At 36.7% G+C, this 17,325-nt stretch overlaps 1 protein-coding gene, 1 long non-coding RNA gene and 1 pseudogene across 2 annotated transcripts; all 3 read right to left on the bottom strand.

Moving 5' to 3' along the window:
- Positions 1–267: 267 nt before the first annotated feature.
- Positions 268–4,337, bottom strand: LOC139786239 (BUB3-interacting and GLEBS motif-containing protein ZNF207-like; annotated as a pseudogene).
- Positions 4,338–4,384: 47 nt separating this feature from the next.
- On the bottom strand, positions 4,385–6,572 carry LOC139786235 (uncharacterized). The gene is made up of 5 exons (XM_071725398.1): positions 6,422–6,572; positions 6,187–6,349; positions 5,748–6,002; positions 5,494–5,565; positions 4,385–4,438 (listed from the first exon to the last, which is right to left on the bottom strand). Exons 1-5 carry the CDS (start codon positions 6,538–6,540, stop codon positions 4,400–4,402), a joined length of 648 nt encoding a protein of 215 aa, XP_071581499.1. The 5' UTR covers positions 6,541–6,572; the 3' UTR covers positions 4,385–4,399.
- Positions 6,573–13,104: 6,532 nt separating this feature from the next.
- On the bottom strand, positions 13,105–16,144 carry LOC139786234 (uncharacterized). The gene is made up of 3 exons (XR_011722227.1): positions 14,261–16,144; positions 13,871–14,000; positions 13,105–13,657 (listed from the first exon to the last, which is right to left on the bottom strand). It is a non-coding gene; the product is annotated as an uncharacterized lncRNA (long non-coding RNA).
- Between the last annotated feature and the right edge of the window lie 1,181 nt (positions 16,145–17,325).

The following is a 17,325-nucleotide window of genomic DNA, read 5'->3' as shown; positions in this document are numbered from 1 at the left end:
AGTTATTATCTTCAACAGCCGGTAAGGGGGGAGGGGCGGTGCGGGGGTAATTGTAAAGAAATCGTCAAAAAAGTACCAAGAGGGAAATTTCCAAATTTCAACGACAAGAGGGGACAAAAAAGACAGCAGGGCAGATCTGTTCGTCAAGTACGTAGGGGTGGGGTGGAGGTGCGGGGTAAAGGGGGTGGGCGGGTAGGAGTTTTTTCGTAAAGCTCAAACCCGCTGACACTTACCTGGCGGCAGGCCCATGGGGGCGGTCGCATCATGTTACTCATGAATAAGAGCAGGTGCGGCTAGGGTCATGGTGGGCCGCATTAGGGGAGCCATCAACGCAACCGAGCTAACTGGCATTGCTGCGGCTGAGGCCGGTACCATGACCGTCTGCGGCGGCCGCTGGAACCTCTGTTGCTGTTGCTGCAGTGCGTTTTAATGCCGCCGCCTGGTGCTGTCGCTGCTGCTGATCCGCCTGAAACGCGGCCGCCGCCACATTTGCAGCCGCTTGCTGCTGTTGCTGCGCCTGCTGCTGTTGTTGCTGCTGCTGCTGCACTGCTTGCTGCTGCTGAGCTTGTTGCATGGCGGCGACCTGCTGTTGCTGGCTCACCGCCGCCGCCACCGCCGCTGCTGCTTCCGCTTGTGTCGATCGTCCAGATTCAGCGGTTTGTCGACGTTGATACTTTGCAGTCTTGCCCTAATTTCCTCCTAAAAGACGAATTCTTTGTTTAAAATCAATTTTATTTTAGCGATTTCCATTGTTTAAAAGGACTATTTTCAGAATACCAAATATTCTACTTATTTTTTAAATTTTTATGTGAAAAATAAAATTAAAACTTACTAGACTGAGATCTTCTGGAGGATGAATGATCTTACTGGCGGCCCCGGTGGTCGCGATAAGATTTACTTTCTGATCGCCTGATGAGACTATTGCCGGTGTTAACGCCAGCGGATTCGCCAGCGCTACTGTACGCGGGGAATGTCGGCTTTACTGGGGCCTATGGAACCGCCACTGCCACCGATGTGATCGGCTTGAAATCGGTGCCAAGAGGTGCAGATCCGGTAACCGACGCCGCCGTCGATGACGCCACTGTCGAGACTGATGCAGCGGCGCTCGGGAATAGCGGACGTGGCGGCATTGATGCGCCTGAAACTGGCGGCTGCATCCCGGAAGGCATGCCCGACATGCCGGGCATCATGCTAGCAAAGAAAAAAAGTGAGTTTTGTAAAAAAGTTCAATTACAATTCGTTATTTGCATTCTTTAAAACGAACATTTGTGTTAGGGACTATTAATCGTTTATGGAAAAATACGAAAAAAGAGATAAAGGTTACTTAACATGAAGAATGTTTACCTGGACTACAGCCATTGGCGAAATTATTAGGCACCCTTTTTCTTCTGAATATCTTAGAACTGAATGAGCGTAAAGGCTTTTTGTTGTTTTCATCCTATTGGCCTTGTGAATGATTCAAATAATTGAGGTACAAAATCCATTACCTTTCTTAGGGGAAACATCAATATTATCAGAAAACTGTTTACTCTGTATTTCGGGCGCGATTATTTCCATTTCACAAGCAATTGCTAGACTTTTTGTCTGTTCACTGCCTACAGACAAAAAAGTCTAGCAATTGCTTGTAAAATGGAAATAATTGCGTCCGTATTAATCAAAATCGAAATAAGATAAATAAGATAATGGACTTTGTACCTCAACTGTTTGAACCATTCATAAGATCAATAAGGATAAAAACAACATGTAAACAGAAAACATTAATTTCAAGATATTCAGAAGAAACAAGGGTGCCTAATAATTTTGTCTATGGCTGTAATTAGCTCCTCACGAAGAAAGATAGAAGATTATTGTTATATATTATTGCTGAAATATGAAGACAAAGAGGCATTTAAAAATCTATAAAACATTATAATTTGTACTTGATTCTATCGGATTCTAGATAAACTATAATACTGAGTAGTTGAAAATCCACAGTCAAAAAGAAATAAAAATTTAAAAAGTGAAATTAATACGAATACACTTGAGGTATAATAGTATATAGTTAATCAAGAAATACATACCCTGAATGCCCCATGAATGGAGGTCCTACGTGGCCCATCGGCATCATGGGATGCATGGGAGGCATACCAGGATGTGGCGGCATACCATGATGTGGCGCCATACCTGGGTGGGTGCCATACCAGGTAGCGGCGGCATACCTGGCTGCGGTGCATCCCTGGTAGACCGCCCCCCATACCAGGCATCGCACCTGGCGCAGAACCTAACAGACCCTCGGGTTTCGCCTTTTTCTGTACCGGCTCATCCTCGCCGGACGATGGCGAGCCAGGTCTCCCACCATTTCGCTGTCTCTCGTGCTCCTTTGCGTCATTCGGTGGTATGCCCTCCATTCCATAAATCTCTATCTCGATATTGCTACGATTTGGCAATGAATTCGGTACCTTGTCTATCGCCTCCTTGTGTACCTGTGAAGATGGGACTTGTGTTAATCTTGAAAATATTAAGCAAATAAACATAAACATAATAAGCATGTAATTTTGTTTACCTGCATACAATGTATGCTAAGCCCTGGTCCAGTGTATAGCTTCTTGTGACAGATATGACATTTGAAGTGCTTTGCCTTCTGATGTTGAATAAGGATCTTCTCGTCCTCGAATTCACGGTTGCAATACCTTTTGAAGTATGGCATTAAGGAAATTTACAGAATGAGATTTAAATAATAGCTAGTTTTTATGTATCAAGTCAAGTCTCTTAGGTAAGTAACGTCACAATAATAAACCTAAAAAAATTCATAACTTACAAGAAAATAAAAATAAAATAGAACATAAAAAAATGAAGAATTGTCCCTTAAAATTAGGCTTCTTCAAAATTATCTTTAATTTTTAAAATAAAAGTTTTGCTTAACAAAGTTTAACTCTAAATTCAGAAAATATGTATTATTTATATTTAAGCCAATCTTGTAAACAATTACAGATAAAATCTTTCCTTCAAGTTTTTATAATTCAAACAGCTAAATAAATAAATAACTTGAAAGATGACTCGTATAATATGACAAACAAATTCCAAATGTATCTCGACTTATCCACATGGAAGCTTTTCATTCAATTTATAGATTGAACACTGCTCAAAGCGAGTCGCTACAAAGCTACGTATCCTTCCGACTTCTAACTGCTTGTCACAAAGACATTCATAGATTATTCATGATTTTACAAAATAAATTCCATTGATTCTCCCCAGTAAATTCTTTACGGAAAGCTAAATTTAATTTAAAGATCTCTCGGTGTTTAAACCTTTTTTACGAATCACTGAAGAAATCATCTATACTTTCAATTAGCCCACATGAAAACTGTGATAAATAACCAGCTGAAAAAATTAAGCAGAAAACCTACGCAGAAGAACCACCCGAATCTATGGATCTGTTTTTCTATTGCTGAACTAGCTGCACTAGTTTAGAGTTTATTCTCTTTCCTTCCAATGTGGAATAAAAAAGATCAACTCTGAACTAGCGCAGTCAGTTCAGCAATAGAAAACAGACTCTAAGATACAAAGGATCTGTTTTCTACTGCTGAACGGGCTGCACTATTTCAAAGTTGATCTTTCTTACTCCACATTGGAAGGAGAAAGATAAACTCTGAACTAGCGCAGCCAGTTCGGCAATAGCAAACGGACTTGGATGATTATCCCTAATTTCGTGGGGACAGGAAACATCGATCCGTCCCTCGACTCAGCCGCTTCCGCGAGTTCCGCGCGGAAGCCCCTCGTACCCGTTACATCATCGGCGTAACGTGCCGCGTGAACGCGGGGACGGTGGAACAGCTGCGCCTCTCTACGTACACATACACACAGAGATGTCGCGTGTCGCGAGAAAATCGCGTATCGATTTCCCCGCCTTCCGCGGACGCCGCGCTCGCCACACCGATGCGGGTTTCGTCCTGGGGCGTGAGGGACAGATCGTCACCCGCCGCATAAATCACCGGCCGATCGCGATCGTTTCTCGCCGCGCGATCGCGCGGCTAACGTCGCGGTCGAAAAATACGGTTACGTAAAGGCGACCGCTGCAGGTCGTCGTCATCGTCGTCGTCGTCGTCCGCCGCCGTTTTCCTGGGAGGAAACAAAAAGGATACCAGCACCAGGGTCTCGACTGCTTCTTCTTCTTGCGGCCCATCTTCCCGCCGGATTACTTGTCGCTACTTCGGTGACCCTGCTCCGCAAAACGATCCCTCGACGTGCCAAGTATATACGCGGCGCAAGAGGACAGAAGACGTCGGCAGTCGTAACACTACACACACGCACACACGCACTCACGCGAAAACCGATAATGCAAAATGGCCGCCGTAGTACGTCTTTCCGTGGCGCCCGACGCCGGAAGTCGCCAACGTGGCGCGCCTCAAGATTCTAAGGCCTAGGGGAATCTGGTGAATTCCCTGACGGACAAGTTTTCCTAGGGATGGCGGGAATTTTAGAAATTACAAATTAGTCGGATCACGCAACGGGAATCGAAAGCGATACTACTCTCAATTTATGGATCTATAATCTATACGTATATGTATATATATATATATTTGTACATAAAAATTTGATACAAATTGCGTGAAAAGGACGAGGAAACAGCAAATAAAACGTGTTCGTATCGCGCATTAAACATGCACACCGTAATAAAGAAATAAAAAAATATAACCAATCATGCTCAGAAGATATCTTTCATCTCAAACGCAGTATATAATATATATAATGTATCTATGCACAGGGTGTCTGGTAATTACCGTGTCACCTGCTACCTTTCGTAGGTAGATAGAGCACGTTAAACTGAATAAAAAGTCTTTTATCGATTTGTAAGTTTTCTCAATTAAAGATCCACACATCAGTGTGCGTCCATGCGATTCGACGAGAAAAAAACAGCCCAGTGTTTTTGCTACGCGCGCGATGAGGCGTTGGGAGGTCTCTGTGAACGACACGAGCGACACGCGTGACACTGAAAGCTGTCCACGAGAGGTGACACGGTACTTATTAGACACCCTGTATATGTGGTGTATGTATATATATATTTAGTGTAATATACATAAACACACATCTACACAATTATTCAAGAATTAATTAGCAAATTGTCGTAATTACTCTCTTCCTACTATAAAATTTCGTCCAGTACTTCACATTCATAATTAGTCAATAACATTCAGTTATTACAATTGTAATTTTTAAACGCAATCCGTGCCACAAACAACATAAAAGAATATACAACTGCCATTCTACAATGTCACATCTCCCTAACTTGTATAATATGCATATATAATAACAATTGTAAAGAGAAAGCTCGAAATCAGATTTGACAACTATCACGATTGCAGCTGTAGTTTGTAAATCTCTCGTATAACAAAGTTCCCTCGAGGCAGAGATAGGGATAATCTTTTGTGATCGGAAAGAAAAACCTCCGTTAGCTGGCGATTCTTTGCTCCAACGGACGTCGCTTTCGGAATCGCTGGACTCGATGGTACTCACATGATCATCCAAGGATATGGACCTCTCTCTCTTTATCTCTATCTTAATTTCTGTCTTCGGCATTTTGTCTGGCTAAATTTACATTTTATCATGTTAACTTAAATCTTGTTGCATTCATATATTAAGTTGTAAGTTCGTATTTTATATTGTATTATTTCAAGTTATGCAGAGATTTTATATAAAATCTCTGTTATATATATATATATATATATATATAAAACCAAAAGAATTAAGGGTGTGAAACTATGGTTTACCTTTGTCCTCTCCTTAATCGTCCTCTTAAATAGATTAGATCGCGGTATATATTTCTCAGCCGTAGATTCCACTCTCCTAATGTCGAAGTCCTGATCAATTTTGGTCACTGTCTGCATTCTCTGTTGTTCGGAAGTTACGTATAAATCATCCGGCTGATGGTAATTATTGTGAACATTGTAAGCCTTCTTGTTGCAAAACAAGGCTGCGCACACCGTACACTTGATCAAATCCTCCGGCATAGACTCCCTTTCTTTCTGCGAAACAATGCATTGTAGAAAGATATCTGAGTTTTCAAACGCACAGAGTTATGTCAGAATTACTCGATCACATTCTTTAATTAATGGTTTTTATAATCATTTATATTTTCATTTACATTTAAACAGCAAATGGCAACTTTCAAAATATATCTCTATATTGTAATATATTTATCTTTCTTACTTCCGTGTGCATCTTCTCTAGGTGCTGTTGCAAGTTGAACTTTACAACGTACTCGACGCCGCACAAATGACAATAATATACGCTCAACGCGTCGTTCATAGAGTTCAATTTGATCTTGTTGCTGGGCGGAGGAGTGGCTATCGGTTGAAACATGTATACCATTCTGAAAAACAGTACAGCCAGTCAGATAATTTCAGAAATATGCGTTCTCAAAGGTGGATCGATAAAACGCTACCTTTTATGAAAGGAACGATGATGGTAATTCAGTGCCTTCTCGTTGTAGAATATCACGTTGCACTCTTCGCATTTTCTATGCAGATCTTTATTCTCGCTTTCAGTCGCGTCATGCGACATTTGATGATTATCCTGTGATTCTGAACAAGATTTTCGCGAGATTATTACAGAAGCAGGAGACAAAAAGACAAAAAGAAGTGCTGTAAAGTGTTTACCTTTAGAGGAAACTGCATTCCACAATAGGAACAATAGAACTTGGTCGACGAATTGGAGTGTACCTTAAACCTGTGCCTTATCGTTGCCGGTATCGAATCAAAAGACTGATTACATAGGTCGCACTGAGTGTCTACCTTGGTTCTGCTTCTCATCGGCAGCCCACGCATGTCTATCTCCTTATTTGCATGTTCCTGTGTCAGACGTGACAAAAGATGAAAAACTTACTTAAAATACAGATAACGACTAATAAATTTGCACATAGAAAATAGTTCAAATAATAAAAGGCACAGAGAGCCGAAAAGTCTAAATTTTCCTCCTGCAACAAATTGAATAATAAAGCAATAAATTGATTCTAAGGCCAGATTTTCCATCTCCAAGGAATCTACTACCTCCTACCGGCATACCAACAACTCGTATGTATGCGCGCGTGTGTCCAATGTTTTGGACGGTTCGAATCATCGCCTCGGATCGCTCTTCGTCCACGCACGTGGAAAATATCGCCGACAACGACAACGTCGCGGAATCACGATTATTGACCGACTCCGACTGACCGTGAATCTCATGAACCTCTCGACTTGGTTATGACTTGACGACGAGGCGTACCTAAAATGTTCCTGCAATGCCTCCTTGGAGTCGAGCTTCGAGTCGCACAGAACGCAATTGTGTTTGGCCCCGCATACTCCTCCGGGTACTCATTTGGCGCTCGGGGTACGCGAGAACGGGGAAGGGCGGGCAACGGGCGAGATCCACGCGGAGCTGGAGCTGGACTAGCTGGAGTCAGCTGGAGCCTGCACTGGAGACACTGATCGGAGCGTCAAGATCGCGCGCGGTATTCGCCGAGATTCGAAGCGAAATTACCGCGAACTGTCACGATCGGCCGATCGAACGTCCGCCGACCGCCGACGTCCCGCCGTCGCCGCTTCGTCCACTCGTTGTTGGCGAGACACCTGTGACCCCGCGAGCGTGAGAAAGGGGAATCGCGATCGGGGACGAACACGGTAAAAAATCAATTTTCGGCCATTTTAATCGCGTCGAAAGGACGCGCCATCTAACCGACACGCGGCGCACAAATAAACGCGGCGAACGCGCGTTTGGGCTGTTTGGAGTTTGGAGGCAGAGACAACCCCTCGATTCTTGAATTCATTCGCAAGAGAAACGTACGGTAATTACGGTATGCATAATTCTGCCTAATTCAGACTCTCGAATGTGGCATTCATGCATTTATCTCGTGCCGTGCTTTGAACGCTGTGCCGCGGAATTGTCGTGATTTAATTATCTTTGATTCTTATTTCGAAGAGCGAAAAGAGAGCTGAGTGACAATGTGAAATCGCGATGTGATTCAAGTAATAGCACGCCGTGATACAAACGCTCGTTAATACGTTCGTTAATATTTCTTATTTTCGTATATTTCGTGCCGCATAAAAATTAAGCGACACGCAGTCGCGACTCCTCATCGTTGTGCAAGGTATTAATAGTACAGTTATGTCAGTTATACATTTGTGAGACTTACGTGCATGATACCGTACTGTGCGTGCGATATTTAATTTTAATTGTGTTTTTGATTAATATCAACCGCGTGTCTTTACTAATCGTCCACTCGATTCACGTAGTAGCGCGCCGTGTTGTCGACACCTTCGAACATTTCGTCGCCATTACCGTAACGCAGTGATAAACGCGGAACGGGACAATCGCGACTCTTTTGAATTTGTAGGAAAATCCATGTTAGAAAATGTTAAAATATTTCGGGAAATGATATCGGGACTAGCACGCGGTCTGATCAGTGTTGCTTTTTTTTGTACGCGGCGCGCATTATTGTTCGTGATGAAATCTGTACGAAAAAGCACCGTCATGCTAACTATAGTGAAATGTGTCAAATGTTAACTTTTAATTTGACATCTGCGTTTTACAGAGTCGCGAGTGAATTCGAGAAAATAGTTCCGAGATTCAGGAGTTATATCTTTAGGAGCATTATATCAGCTACAATTAACTCAAGTGCAACCGTGAGTGCAACGAATAAATTCGAAAAAAGGAAGAAACTTGAGATATCGGACGTTACAACTATCGATATATGGTTATTACTTATTGTTAGTTGCTGCGCATCGTACCTGTAAATTATCAAATTATTTTGTAATAATTTTTTAAATTGTTTAAATTATTTTATTTTTTAAAATTATTTTTTTATTAATATTTATTTAATAAGAAAAAGACAATTATTAATTATGTTCAATTTTATTCTAATTTTTCGTAACATATCTATCCATATTTATATATCGATAACTTGATTTTATTACACAGTAAAGTACTTCCTTCCCATGGGTACGACCTTGGCGAGGTGGGAAGTCCCAGTATCTTGAGGATGTTACCCAAGCAAAACTCTCTTGTTCTGCTTGGATAAAAATCCAAAGACGGGGAAGCTAACGTACCCTCGTCCGCCGATTTAATTGAATAAACGAACCGCAGCCGGTTCGTCGCGTTTGCTTCGGTAGTGCCGTTCAAGTAATCGGACTAAAGGACTTTCTCAAAGCCCATTTGAAGAATATTACGGCGACGGAATATCTTTTCATGGGCTTTATAAACGGGAGTGCCGTATACAGTATCGCGCGATAAGACTTTTACTGATATATTAGTCGCGCGATTGTAGTTTAATATCCGCGAGTGTTAAATTTCTCGCTAGTGTCCTGTGCTGTGAGAGGAGAAGAAAGAAGAGAAGACCTGACGTTCTGAAAGGAGAAGGAGGTCTAGGTCTGAGAGAGACATCGGACTTCGACGGAGCAACCTTGGAGTGAGTATCATCTCTTATCTACATAAAATTAATAGTTTTTTTCCCACTTATTCGGATTGTCTTATTTCGATAAGTTAGAAATAATTAGAGAAAGAGAAATTATCTAAAATTTTACTTTTATAAAGACTTTATTCGGAAAATAGATAATTGTATTGCTAAATATTTTATTGAAAGGCGAATTAGAGGCACATTAGAATTATCTTTTGAAATGTCCGCGATCATTTTGAGAGCTTCATCTTTAATTTGAATTTTATGTTCGTATGTTACAGTATCATCGTAGCGACGTTGCAGAATTATTCCGCTGTTGCGCTTCGGTCGGTAAGTGATGGGTAAATTTTTATAATTGAGGTAACAGATCTGTGAAAATTACATTAAATATATTACTGAGACACTTGTATACCAAATTACGACAATAAATTATTACATACAGGGTGGGAGAAAAGTATGGAAACCCTGCAAAATCTCGAAAACTATAAGTTTTACAGAAAAATGTTTCACACAAAAGTTGTTTGGTTTCGAGGGGGCCATAAGATGGTACCATTGGTTTGACCTTGGATGGTCGTTTAAAGCTCACGTAAACAACACCTTTAATTTCTTAAATGGAAACCCCTATTTTTCAATGCATATTCTTGTAGCTAATCTCGAGAGCTTTTCAAAACACTATAATAAAGTATTTTTTCATTAAGAACTTTTGGAATTATGAGGCTTGAAAGTTCTAGTATTTTGACATAAAATACAAAATATCTTGTAAAACATTAAGTTTTCGGTAATGTTACCTTAATACTTTTATGCACAGAATAATGAGACGAATCAATTGGTATGAAAAAAAGACATAGTTGCTTTTAAGAAAAAGTATGCAGATGCGTGTTGCAAATTACATATTTTTTCTTAAAGGAACTGTGCCTTTTTTTCATACCAATTGATTCGTCTCATTATTCTGTGCATAAAAGTATTAAGGTAACATTACCGAAAACTTAATGTTTTACAAGATATTTTGTATTTTATGTCAAAATACTAGAACTTTCAAGCCTCATAATTCCAAAAGTTCTTAATAAAAAAATACTTTATTATAGTGTTTTGAAAAGCTCTCGAGATTAGCTACAAGAATATGCATTGAAAAATAGGGGTTTCCATTTAAGAAATTAAAGGTGTCGTTTACGTGAGCTTTAAACGACCATCCAAGGTCAAACCAATGATACCATCTTATGGCCCCCTCGAAACCAAACAACTTTTGTCTGAAACATTTTTCTGTAAAACTTATAGTTTTCGAGATTTTTCAGGGTTTCCATACTTTTCTCCCACCCCGTATACGCAATATTATATTTCATAGATCCGTTGTCTCAAAATGAACTGGAACAGATTAGGATTTAACATTTAATCCTGGATGAATCGTATAAATTGATTTAATACATAATATTACATAATATTTGTTACTGAGTAACAAATACTTTGTTTTATCTCCCACACATCTTTCCTTTTCTTAAATATCTTTCAGGATTAAATATTATATAATTGGTGCAAATATATATGCAATATATTAGAGATATTTTTAACATATATTACGATCGAAAATAAAGGAGTGCCTTGTAACATTTTAATTATTTAGTATACAACTTAACATATAATCCATATGTAATCTATTTTACAAAATCGTGTATGTTCTCGATCACTAGTTGAAATTATTTTGTTTTTATAACGCACCAATTTTAGAATAAACTTTTACAGTCTATCCATATGTATTGGAAATTGGTTTTTATACTAGTTAAAATATGACGTGAGATCCAATAAATGTTATCTCGCGAAACCGAAAAATTTCTTGTAGCGATTATTTTAAAAAAGTTTATCAATTTTAATTTGAGCATTTGATTTTGAGGAAATAATATTTATATTTATATTTTTAATACACTATAAAATAATTTTGGAAGGATGACATACAATATGTAGTAATGAGATGTAATTATCGAAATTTAAATTATGTTCGCTTGCGAGTGCATGAAATATTCACATTAACACAATATTGTGCTAATGTGAATATTTGTGCGGGAAATTTATTATCCCTTCAGATCTCACATAATTAATTCTTTATATCTCATTCTCGACTTGAATTGAGACTCGATATTCGAAACGAGAAATCGAAAATATGGGCCTTAGATTTTCTTAGTTCACGTTTATCAATTTTCTCTCATTTATATTTCGCATTGTTAAAGTCCTGCATGTTTGTATTACATGCCTTTAAAGTAAAGTTCTATTTGAGAAAAGTAATTGAGTTTATTCGGATTACACGCGGTTTATTGAAACTATTGAAAGTCTTTTGTTAAGATTCAGAGTTTCTGATTATATCGTATTTATAATATTTTTATTATTCGCGAAAAGTATCGAATTTATTTGAATTATACGCGGTTGATTAAAAAAAGTCTTTTTCGAGATTAAGAGCTTCTGATTAATGTTCTCTAATTAATGTTTTCTTTTTATTCTTAATCGAAGATGTAATTACGCGTGTAAATTATAGTATATATACATATTATATATAGATATATATAAGACAATAAATAAATTTTGGACGTTAGTTATTCCGTAATTAATTAGTTTAATTGCTAATTGCTATGGCCCTTCGCGACGCGGTCGTGTTTCGCGCATCGCGGGAAAGAGCGTAAAACCATAAGCCGCTCATTTGCCGGCTATGATCAGCTGGTATAATAGAATGAGTACTTACTTCTCCTTTCTGTCTACACAAGGTAGGTTGGTGTCCAACACCACCAATATAATGTATATATAACAGGTAATATAATATTTTTTTGCACAAATGTGCAGGTGTAATTGGAGACGAAAAGGTAACGTCTCCAGTGATCATAATCAATCGCGAATTAAAAATCTCCTAAACTCCCTTTTAATGTTTTGTACACACGTCCCTGATCTCGGGTCCCTAATCGCGGTCGCGACTAATTAATATTAATAAATTAAACAAAGTAATAAATACGGGTAGGTAGGAATATTACGCGTTAGGTAAATAAATAGAAATATCTATCTGAGAATCACAATAATTGGTAAGTTCCTCATTTATGCATTCTTTATTGATCGTACATCATTACATTATTTATTTATTATCTTAATGTCGACTTATGTCGCGTCAATGTGTTTGTCGAAGAGAATTCTTTTTCTTGTGTGAAAAATACTAACATATGTAACGTTGAGATTAGTTTACATTAATGCAAAGTGACGTAGCGTCGTATGGTGCTCTAGTCGATCCCATTAATTGTCTCTATAATGGAGAGACAAAACACAGTTGAGTTGAATAAAATTTTAGCTACGAAATGCGACATGTAACGTACGTCTTGTATTAAATTCTGTTTCTTATATTAAAATACTCCTACACAACTGGCTTGACCATCCTATCTCTTTACACATAGTATAATTCCTCTTCCTTAATTAAAAAGCAAACTTTTATAAATTACTGTTGGTTGATATTAATATACATATTATATATAAACAATATAAATTTTAATTTATATTGTTTAAATTATTATATATTATTACAAAAATATAATTTATAAATTATTTACAAATTAATATTATACGATTATTATTTGATATTCTTTACATATGCATAGTATAAAAAAATACTGCACAAATTTAAATAGTGAAGTAAGTTTATTAACATTAAAATTTATATCTATAGTTATACTTGGTATTCATATATAAATATGTAAATAATCTATGAAATTAATAATAATTTTTAAAAAATGTATTGTCCTGAGGTGTAAGAAATGAAACTTTCAAAAGATAATATGCATGATATAAATATAGGTACATTGTCCCAAAATGTAAGAAATAATAAAATATTACAACAAAAATGGACACACAGTTATTATTATCGTTTCTTTGCCAGGGAGATACACAGAATTATAAAAATTTGCTTAATAAACATTTGAAGAAATATGAAAAGGAAAGATGGAGAGTATAAGCTTTTTAAAAATTTATAATGTAAACTAAAATTTATAATGTAAACTATAACGTTATATAAAATTTTACACAAAATACACAGAAAACTTTGTGTAAAAAGTCAATACATATTGAACTCGTAATATATTTTTCTTTTGTGTTGTGTCACATATGCAAAGTGAATAATTACTCGTCATTAACGTCTGTTTTGTCTCCCTCTCTTTTACGTGAGTCGAATCGTCTGACAAATTTTTATCGGAAACCGCAACATTCTTGTCTATTGATCTTGAATTTGTTGTTCTGTATTTATATATAAATAAATGATTAAACAGAAGAAAAAATATAGTTGATGTTTGAAATGTTACAGTTATGCGTATAATAAGACTAAAAACAAATTATTATTTTCAAATTTAAATAGCAAAAATATAAATTATTTTCGTGCATAAAAGTCAATATTTAACTACTAAGATATCATTATATTGTGTGATATTAAAAAAAAAAACGAATAATTACTCATCGAGTGCGTCTGCTTCTTCACTCGTTTGCTCACATGATTGAACGAGCACACCAGGTGATTATTGACTTTGATGTTCTGCAGAGGGATCCATATCATAATCCGTTAAACTTGAATTAAGTGCATGATCTGCATTAAAATGTGGTATGATTAAGAAAGGAAGAAATAATTATTTAAAATAATACAATTGTATACGCATTACTTTATGCTATCATATGTGCATACTGCATATAAACGTTGATCAGTAATAGAGTGGAGATTTGTGTGAATGAAACGAAGAAAAAAGAAAAAAAAGAGATAGAAAGAGAATTTTTTTATATTTTAAATTTCTGTATTAATATGTCAAACAAGTAAATATCAAAACTAAAGTTATGATTTTTTATACGCACATATAGATTATAAAAGAAGCTGCCTTGATGTGGGTATGTGTTTTAGACGCAAGTCAGATAACACAAATCAGAGCTGTTGAAAACAATAGAATAATTTTACGTAAAATTGTAAAATAAGTTAGAATAAATTAGGTTAATCCTATATTCACAACAATAATTTTAAGGGTAACGAATAAAACATCAATAGGTAGTTATATATATATACTGACATTTGCAAAGATAAATAGCGCGGTGTATTTAAGAACCGTCGATTTTCGGCTAACAGGATTTTTTAAATTAATTATCTTTGTAACAAGTAAATGGCAAATTTGAGTTCTCGTATATGTATAATTATATTTTATTAAATAAGTCTTTTTAATTTGAATACATATAAGAATATATTTCATATATTTGACTCAAATTTTTGCAAACTACTGTCAAAAATATATATATATATTATCTAATTTTTTGAATTGTACACGTCTATGATAGATAAAAGAACATAAATATATAAGAAAATCATATTTTTTAAAACTTAATGCGAAATAATTGTAAAATTACAGTTATAACGATTGAAAAGGCACATTTATGTCCGAAGATCAGTTGTTTATTACAAGCGGCGATGGCTACGCACGAGCGGCGCGTAACGCTGGACCCCCGTCCTGAGCGATGATAGTTTCTCGCCTTTTTTAAATAAAAATAAAATTTTCTAACAACATAGAAACATTTTTTGTGCGTACGTATGTATACATACGTGTGTATGTACATGCATACATGTATACAGAAAAATATCAATTCTACTGCTTAAAAAAGCGATTACTCAATTTACTTTTTTTTTCTTTTAGTAAGTAGTAGTCTTAAAATGTATTCGTTACAAATTTTATAAAGTCTTTATCATGTACTCGAAAAAAGAATTTATACTCCTTCAAAGAACATTATAAAATTTTATCAAAGAAAAGCCAAAATAATAAGTAAATCGAATTTTTGTTTTAATTTTATATTCTTAATTGAAGAATTAAACAATTAGAATTTAGAATATTATTTGTTTTAAGTAAAGAGAGTGTATTTTAAGATTATTATCAAAAAAATTTTCTTTGTGAAGATAACCGTTACTTAAAAGAAGAGAAATGGAGTAATTGGTTTTCTTAGCACTAGAATGATATTTTTTGCGTGTGAATTGTGCATAAATAGCAATCGCGATATAAAATCGCGAGCCAAAAAATAATTTTTTTTTTCTGTGGCAAGAAAATGATAGAGTGCTATATTTTCCACACCACCTTGCGGTAGATAGCATGGCGCATTTTTTTTAAGTGGTATCCCCAGTATATATATATATATATATATATATAGGTTTAATCCACTTTGCATTAAAATATTCTTATATTTTAATGCAAGAACTGCGAAGTGCCTTCCTCGTTTTCGTATACAGAGTTCGGCCCTTCGATTAATATTACGTGTCGCGCGGTGCACCATTTTCGGCGTGATGGTATCGAAAGCTGCGAGAATTTCTTCTCGTACCTCAGCTTCTGTACCACCACGCCTGTGCTCGACTAAATCTTTGATGTAACCCCAAACGAAATAGTCGAGCACGTTAAGATCCGGCGACCGCGCCGGCCAAATGATTGGGCCACCTCGACCCATCCATCTGTCCGGATATCGCGCGTCTAAAACATTTTGCGCCTGTCGCGAAAAATGCGCAGGAGCCCCGTCGTGTTGGAATCGAAATGAAATTTTACACGCATATTTTGTTGATTCCGTATGGTGATTGCTCGGAATATAATCTGGGGGTATTCTGTGGTCTGTAGACTCAATAAAAAATTTTTAATTCTAATTTTTTAAATAATAATTGTCAAGTTGTCGAAATAATGATTAGGGAATGATTTTTTGGGTTCTTTACGGGCTCAAGAAAAGCTTAATCTCAAGTTTTCGACCTCTGTTTCCCGTGTGCTTTTTTTACGGGAGTAAAAAATGTGAAAAAATGGTTTTTCCGCGATAACTCGGTTTCTAATAAAGTTACAAGGTCGAATCGGAGCTCATTTTAAAGCTTTTTTTACGCTCTACAAATTATATCGTATGACATTTTTACGTATGATCGATTGTTTTCGAGACATCGAACGAGAAAGGGAAATAAAAAAGTATAATATTTAGTTTTTTTCTTTTTACTCATTATTGTCGTCCGAAATTGCAAAAATGCTTCAAATGAAACTTGTAGAGCGTAAAAAAACCTACAATTTTTATTTGTTATTCATTTCATTTCGTTGAAAATTACGCCTTGTAGAGCGCCTCAAAGTGGAGAGTCGTCGCCATCGCGTCAGCGGCGCGTTGGTTACGTCGATACGCGGCACCGAACGCTTTCGCTAAGATTTTCGACTTCATTGACGCAAAAAAGTAACATAATAGGTGTTTTTTATAGGATTTTTCCCGCTCTACAAGTTACGTTCAGTGATATTTTGGCATACGATTGATAGTTTTCGAGATATCGAACGAGAAAAGGAAAAATTGAGCATTTTTGTTCGTTTTTTTTTTCTATTTTATCGTTTTTCGCACACGAATCTGTATAAACGCTTCAAATAAAACTTGCAAAGCAATAAAAATTGTAAAATGTTCTTATTTATTACTTTCATTTCGTTGAAAATTCCATATCGCACTACGCAAAGTTGCAAATAAATCTTGCAAAGCCTGAAATTATTGTAGCTATTTGAAACCGTCAAGTTTTCTTTAGGGAATCAAACACGTATTTGCCATTGCAGATAGTTGTTTTGAAACGAAAATTGTTCATTACTTAATAAATAACAAGTTATTCGTATCTTGAACGTTTTGGTCGTGGCTGATTGTCGCCATCGTCTTCTTGAAGTTGAACCTCATTCGGGTGTTGCTCGTCGTCTTCGTCGTCGTTGAAATAGTCAAGCCCCACCTGCGCCTGCTGAGCTACTGCAGTTAATTTCATGTAAATGCAAGGGAAACTGCAGTGGCTCGTCTGGTTGCCGAAAGCAGGCATTAAATGTTCGATGATTTGCTATCACTGTTCCGGACAAACATGCCTGAATTCGATAACTCCGGCAGAAATTATGGCAAGTGAGATGGAT

The sequence above is a fragment of the Temnothorax nylanderi genome, unplaced genomic scaffold (genome assembly GCF_030848795.1).
Source record: "Temnothorax nylanderi isolate EJ_2023f unplaced genomic scaffold, tnyl_v1.0 TNYL_tig0989_pilon, whole genome shotgun sequence".
NCBI classification, from domain to species: Eukaryota; Metazoa; Arthropoda; class Insecta; order Hymenoptera; family Formicidae; genus Temnothorax; species Temnothorax nylanderi.
Note: the sequence above shows the minus strand (reverse complement) of the source record. Positions and strands in the feature narration are given on the sequence as shown.